We start from the raw sequence: 7231 nt of genomic DNA on the forward strand, positions 1-7231 counted from the left end.
CTTCCTGGTCAGGTGGCCTGTAGCAGACCCCCACCATAATGTCACCTGTCCCTGCCTTCCCTCTAATTCTGACCCACAAGCTCTCGGTCAGCTCCTCATCCATCCCCAGGCAGAGCTCCATGCACTCCAGCTGGTCATTGACATAGAGGGTGACGCCCCCTCCAAGAATGTCTCGAGCAAGTATTTAATAAATGGGAAGAAATATTTATCTATGATACTTATTTCCTTCAGCTTGAAAAACTAGACCAAAAAAAGCCTCTGTGAACACGGTGTGTTTATATATTTGTTCTCTAATTATTATATCTTTTAACTTGCTGATTAGATTAAATAATTTAGCAGGAAGGAAAGTTTTCTGCCATCCTGATTGAAATGACGTTTAACTTACTCTTTCTAAAAAATAAGTAGTAAACAACAGATACATGTTATGTCATACAATAAAAGGAAATGGTGCTCTGGGCAGCAAAATATCCAAAACCCTCCACACCTGTGGTGGGTAGATGAATTGTTGTGATCATTGATGACACAAATGTACTGAGGTCCTTGCCTCCCATGTTTTACAGTTCTCCATTTTCTTTCCCTCTCCCACTGGGAAGCTGGGGGAAACTCACACCCTTTCTGATGTTATTCACGTTGTTCATGGCTGGAACTTGAGGAAGAGAGGATGTCAGGGATCTTAGCCTCTAATAACAACATCATGTAACTGAGACACAATCACTAAAAGGTACCCAGTTACGAATCGGTTCCAGTTGTTATGATAGTCCATGGGATCTCTGTCTCATGGAGGGAAACAGTACTTTCCCTTTTGGTGTTGGGAAACGTGCCTAAACCATGTCGCTCTGTTGGCAAATGTCAAATGCATGTATTCTGCTGGCATGCCTTAGAGAATAAGAGCTGTCAATTTCTTTAATATCATTTAAATTTGGAGAGAGCAGGGAGCTAGAAAACACTGGAGGTCTTGCTATTTGCATGCTTCTTTGTTGCATGCATCTGACCTAATAATATATTGGCATTTTAGTTCAGATAACTGGGAGTGCTTTTGAAACCCAGGGTGGTCCAAACCCATTAATGACTCCTGTTCTTTTCTGTGCTTGTGGCTTTCTACCATTTTGATGGTCCCTGCCAGCTGAAGTGTCTGTTATTCAGGAATTAAAAACTGACATCATTGCTGCTACTGGAAAAAACATGGCTACTTTCCCAACGATAAGCCTTATATATTGTGTGAAACCATGTGTCTGTCACTATTCATTGTTGTATTATTTTGATTGCTGTGGAAGCCTGAGCTCCTGCTACAAAGAATAAGGGCTCCTCAGTGTTGGGAAACTGCTCATTTGTGAATAGAAATGGCAGAGCTTGCATGGGTCATCTTTTCCTCTCCCTTCCAGTTCTGTCATCTCTGGATCTGTTCAAGGATTTTTGGGGGGAGGGAGGAGGGCAGCTCTTTATTTATTTATTTTTAAATTAAAGCTTCTTGTTCCCTGCGTCTAGGTTTTCTCTTGTTCTTAAAGATCGCTCTCATGTCAAGTTTCCTTTTGAAACTTACCAATTCTGCAAGCAGTTTGTTTTGTTTCCTAAACTAGCAGTGTGAACTTCCCTTAAATATTTTTTTAATTTACCTGATTAATGTTGCTACAGAAATTTGTCAGTTAGATCCTAATGGCTTTGGATTCTTTCTCTTTAGAAATTGTTAGTGATATTCTGCATCTGTAAATGAATACTGTTGAAGAAGGGTTATTTAACTATGCCTGCATTTCTAGAGCGTTTGGGGTACACTGATACAAAACAAATCACTTGTTTCTACTTAGGAAATGTCTGAAATGCTATAGAGCAAAATAAAAAGGGTAAATATATTTTGATTCAGGTTCTCTTGTCTTTCCACAAACATTAAAACAAACAAACGAAAAAAAATCAGAGTTAATTTAAGAGAAGTGAACGAACTGCTTTTATATTTAGTGTTGGATGGTATTTTTTTGTCATCACAGTTGGAGCTTTAGTTTTTGGTGATCAGCAGGTTTCAAATGTTGGTAAACACAATTTTTAATGGCCGTTGTCCTGTTCTGTGTTCTTTGGAAATACGCATTATAGAATAAACACTAAAATAACAGTGGCAATGATGGTTCATGTAGATAACATTTTTTTTACTTGCTTTATTAATCATTATAAAACTGAATACACTGAATAATTTAATACATTTAGCAACTTCGCATTTGCTAGCAATACAGGTACTTTTCATTCTAATAGAGTAACACAGACTTATGTTATTTAGTTAAGCTCTGCTGCGAATACAGAACAAATACATTGCACAAGACTTATAGCTTTGTAACCTCACTTCATGAATGGTGTTATAAATAAAGGTCAGTGGTACAAGATGGTTTTAAGCACATGCAGAATGTACACGTCTTTGTAATCTATTTGCCGTATTTGTATGGAAATATGCATGCTTTTCTGTCTGGTGCCCCATATCTCAGTGCCTGAAATGTGTATGATAAATATTTAGCTACTAGCACCTTTGTTTTTTCTGCCATGCTTCCTTATGAATGGAGTGTCATCTTTTGAAACTCAGATTAGCTTTTTAGCTACTGACTCATTCTTCTTGAAGTTTCCTTTCAAATCCCACTTTTGGGAAAATACCATATTAAAATACTTAATGATGATGAGTGGACGGGTGGCCAATAAGTGAGTTGATATTTATTATCACAGAATGGCTAAGGTTGGAAAGAGCCTCCAGAGATCATCTAGTCCCCTCTTCAAATCCCCTCCTCAAATCAGAATCAACACTGTTGTCCAGTTGGTTTTTGAATATTTCCAAAGATGGAGACTCCACAACCCTCTCTGGGCAGACTCTTCCAGTGTTCAGCCACTTTCATGGTAATTTTTTTTTTTTCTTTCCTTATGACTAGATAGAATTTCCTGTATTTCAATTTGTACCCATTGCCTTTTGTGCTCTCACTGAGCATCACTGAGAAGAGTTTGGCTCCATCATCTTTACTCCTTCCCATCAGATATTTATACACGTAGATAAGATCCCCCTGAGCCTTCTCTTCTCCAGGCTGAACACTCACAACTCTCAGTCTCTCCGCATATGGCAGGTTCTTCAGTCCCTTCTTCATCCTTGTGGCTCTTTACTGGCCAAAGTCTGCTCTTCTGAATTCTAGGATTGTGATACGGCTTTTTGCCTTGTTTCCTCCTTTCAGAATCCTGAACTCCACCATCTCATGGTCACTGCAGCCATGGTAGACCCATGGTCACAGGAGCTAAATCCTTGCTGTCGATATCAGCTGCAGAATCAGTTGTTGACTTGCAGGATCTATCCACTCATCCTCAAGCTCTTTTCCCTCACCAGCATGATTGAAGAGGAGACTACCTGTGCCCTATTCCCTTGATCATTGCCCCCAAAGCCTTGCAGTCATGCCTGATATGTTCCAGGTCTCCCCATCAACTTCACTGGTGCCCATGTGGAAGAGTAGCAGGGCCAAGGGTCGGACAAGCTGCATTGGTCTCTCAACAGCATGCTGAATGAAAGCCCCAGGCAATCAGCGAACCTCCCTAGATGAAGGGTCAGGTTGGTAAGTGAAGTCCTCTGTCCCCTGCAGCAGGGATTTACTCACCACTATCACCTGCAGTTTCCTGGTGTTTCTTCACAGCTCATGCTCAGCCAGCACAGGTGCTTCATTGTCCAATCTTTTTTCATCTTATGAACACTCTGAATCTTTCTTAGTTAAGAATATATTTGCATTGCGTTTGCTATTGGCTGGGTGTATTCATTTATCTTACTATAATAGCACAGCAGTCAAGGAGGCATGCCCTTGTTGGGTTGTTAGCAGCATTGGAACAGGAAGGAGCTTCTCTTGCAGCAACACTGTGAGGTCTGAGGCATTTATTTGTACACAGATGTTCTGTAGCAATGGCTGTTCCTTATGTTCTAGATTGTGCAGTAGTATCTGCTTTGAGTAGTATCACTCACTGAATTTGGGTAGCTAGTTAAGATGCACTGCAGTTGTTCTCAAGCACACTTTTCTGTGTTTCATTACTGTGCAAATCAGAGCATGAATGAAGATTTGGCATATGCCCAAATCTCAAATCAGCACTGAGGATGGAGGTGGCTGAGGTGCTCACCTCAAACTGAGAAATCAAAGTTGACTGAGTCCAATAATACAGACATCTGAGTTACTTTCATATAACTTGAGAGCTATGTCTTTCATTAACCTTCATGGAGCTTTCTTCCATCCCTGGCCCCAATTCTGTTGTCTGAAGTTAACATAACGTATGCCTGCAGAGTATTGAGAATTGTCATTTATCACAGTAAAGTCACGAGTTGGAAGCTGACAAACTCTTCTGTTTTGTAGTTATTGATCCCGTGTGTCTTTAAATGGCTTGGTAAAGGTAGAAAAAAATATTATGTTCTAACACCTGGTTTGGGCATGTACAAATGTACATTTTGTACATATAGATAGATGTAGATATACCTCTCATGGCCATCTGTCCTGCTGATGTCCTGCTGCTGAGATTTTTGCTGAATAAAAGCAGAAAGCATGAAGTTAGCTAAAAGAAATACTATGCTACACGGTGAAACTGGCCAAGGCCCTTGCACTGCTCCCGGCTGAGTTGCAATAGGATTGACATGTCCTAAGAACAAACCAAAACATTGCAGAGCTGGATTATTGATTAAATAACTGTTAGCTATGAAATTGGAATCCAAATGTGAATATTTATGAGTAAGAAAGATGGTTATGGATTTTGTTGGAGCCTTTCTCTAATAAAGTTCCCCTGAAAGAGGTATCTAAGAATGTTGTATTTGGAGAGGGAAGTACGAAAGAGGAAAGAAAAGCTGGTACTTTTAAAACATTTCTGTTTTCCTTGATTATGTTATTCTATAACAAAGCAGTAGAAGCTAATTATGTCATTTCTATAAATTAATCTGAAAGGTCTTGTGATATCTTTTAATAGTAATCTAAATTTATATTAAATAGGAATTTGTCCTTCAATGTGTAATTTAAAGAAAACAGAAAATACTTTCTTTTATTCTGTGCAAGGTGTATTTTCAATATGCATAATTCTCAATATACTAAAGCAAGATGGATATCAGCATGCTGTTTGAATTACTAAAATACATTTTTCTTTGTATTTGTGATGCCTTAGTCAAAAAGGTTAATGAATATTAATGTTAGTTAATAAGTTAATGTGGAGTAAAAAAACAGCTATGTAATGAAAAAGAACTAGGCTCAGTTGAATTACCTGTCTGTCGCAGTGAGCTAAGAACATACATACAGATGGCTAACAGGGATCCATTGATGGCAATAATTTGCTTGTTGACTGTACCCTGAGAGGTGAAGTATGAAAAAAAGGTTAAAAGGTGGATTGCTACACGTTAATATGGCTGGTACAGACAGTACAGATACTCTAGTGAACATTGGAGCATGTACATAAATTTCTATGATATTCTAGCAATTGCAGTCAATATCTCATTGTTTTTAAATTGAATCTATTTATTTCTAAATATTTATTTTGAGATTTCTGTAAAGTCTTACAGAATAAATGTTAAATCAAAGTAGAAGTTGCTTTTCCAGAAAACTTCCTGTCAAAATTATAGGATATACTTAGCAAGTTAGCAGTCTCCTTTAGGACACTCGTAAATGTCAGCTGTAATTTTAACTGTGTTTTCTTTTCAGAGAGACAGAGTTTGTTTGTTTCACAAAATCTCTGCTGACTCTTGGACTTTCAGATTAATGATACATCCATGCTCGTAGTAAAACTGTGAAGTGGAAATACTATACTAAACTTCACCATTTTGGCATGTGCAGTCCCATCTGTGTACTCTGCTATTGCACCATAATAGAAGAGAAAAGAAGTTGTCCACACACCTTCATTCTGTCTTTTATTCTTGTGCTGAAATATTTTGATTACCATGGCTAAATAGAAAACTATCACTTTTGTATTTTAACAGGTTCTCAATTCAAGTTGCTGCAACAGCAGAGAATTGCCTTCTTACTTTATACCCGTACTTGGCATTGCACCGCTCTGATCAACAAATTATCTTGAGAAGCAGTAAGCAGTCAACATTCTACCTTTATAAAATTATATTATATCCAGTAGTATTATCAGTGTTTTCAGTGTGATAATAGGGATGTTACCATCAAGATAGTATTTTTCCTCATTAATTACAAGGGGATACTGCAATTAAATTTTTAAAACAGTTTAATAGCTTCTGCTTTCTTGTTCAAAATGAGGGAAAACTTATATAAATGATTAGGTAACGTTTCTTGAAAAATATTGGACAAGCCTAAATCTTACAGAATGTTTTGTAAAGTTTTTAAAGTATGAGTAGAGAAAACAGCCCAAACAATAGAGAATAAATGAACATAATTTAAATTATATTGATAGAGAGTGATCATCAATAATTCCTAGGACAACAGTTGGATACATTTTGAAGAAAGCCACACAATGTTATGATAAAATGCAATCATTATTTGCTTGTTGGGAATAGTTTTCAGGTTTTTTGAATTACTGTCCTTGAAGGCTGGAGAACATAGTCATATTTTAAGGCCTAATAAAAGCCTGCAATCAGAGACTAGAAATATTTTTATCTGCAATGTGTCTCTCTGCCCGCCTCCCTCTGCCTGCCTCTCTGTCTCTACATCTCTGCCTGTGTGTGTGTCCCTCCAGCCCCATCGCTGCCGGCCTCCTGCCCCTCCACTTTCTACCTGCCTCAGTGATCTGTAATCTCTTTATGTGTAGCTGTGCTTATGGGAAGAGATTAGGATCGTTGTGCGATTCAGGTCGGAAGGGATCTCTGGGGGTTATCTAGTCCAACCTTCTGCTCAAAGCAGGTTCAAATATGGGGTAAATTTATTATATTTTTTTATAGTTGTTGTGATCTGATATTTTGATGAAATGGACAAGTTTTTCAGGTAAGCAAGTAATTCCTTAGGTCTGAAATAAATTTAGCTTTGAAGACGCTGAATTCTAAGACTGCATTAACTAAAAATAAGTGTGTTACTTGGACTATGTAAGGGAAAAGAGATTTGGTGGTACTTGTGAAGCTGAAAAAGGGATTAGCAAGAAGACATGTAATTTTTTTTTTTTTTTTTTAATATAGAAGATAGGTATAGGTACCATATCATTGATGGATCACAGCACAATTAAATGAAGATAGGAATGGGGGTTTATTCACTATCAGTTTGTATCAGTTTTGAAGCAAGTCATTACTGCTAAATTCCTTGAGTCTATTTTTTAT

At 37.7% G+C, this 7231-nt stretch overlaps 1 protein-coding gene across 1 annotated transcript in view; it reads left to right on the forward strand.

The window, feature by feature from the left end:
• Positions 1 to 7231, forward strand: part of CFAP47 (cilia and flagella associated protein 47) — a 382585-nt gene that overhangs the window by 73862 nt on the left and 301492 nt on the right. Inside the window, 1 exon segment of the mRNA XM_019473044.1 lies at positions 5942 to 6042. Coding sequence (XP_019328589.1) covers positions 5942 to 6042 — 101 coding nt within the window.

Source organism: Aptenodytes forsteri, unplaced genomic scaffold, assembly GCF_000699145.1.
Source record: "Aptenodytes forsteri isolate BGI_AS27 unplaced genomic scaffold, ASM69914v1 Scaffold2, whole genome shotgun sequence".
NCBI lineage: Eukaryota > Metazoa > Chordata > Aves > Sphenisciformes > Spheniscidae > Aptenodytes > Aptenodytes forsteri.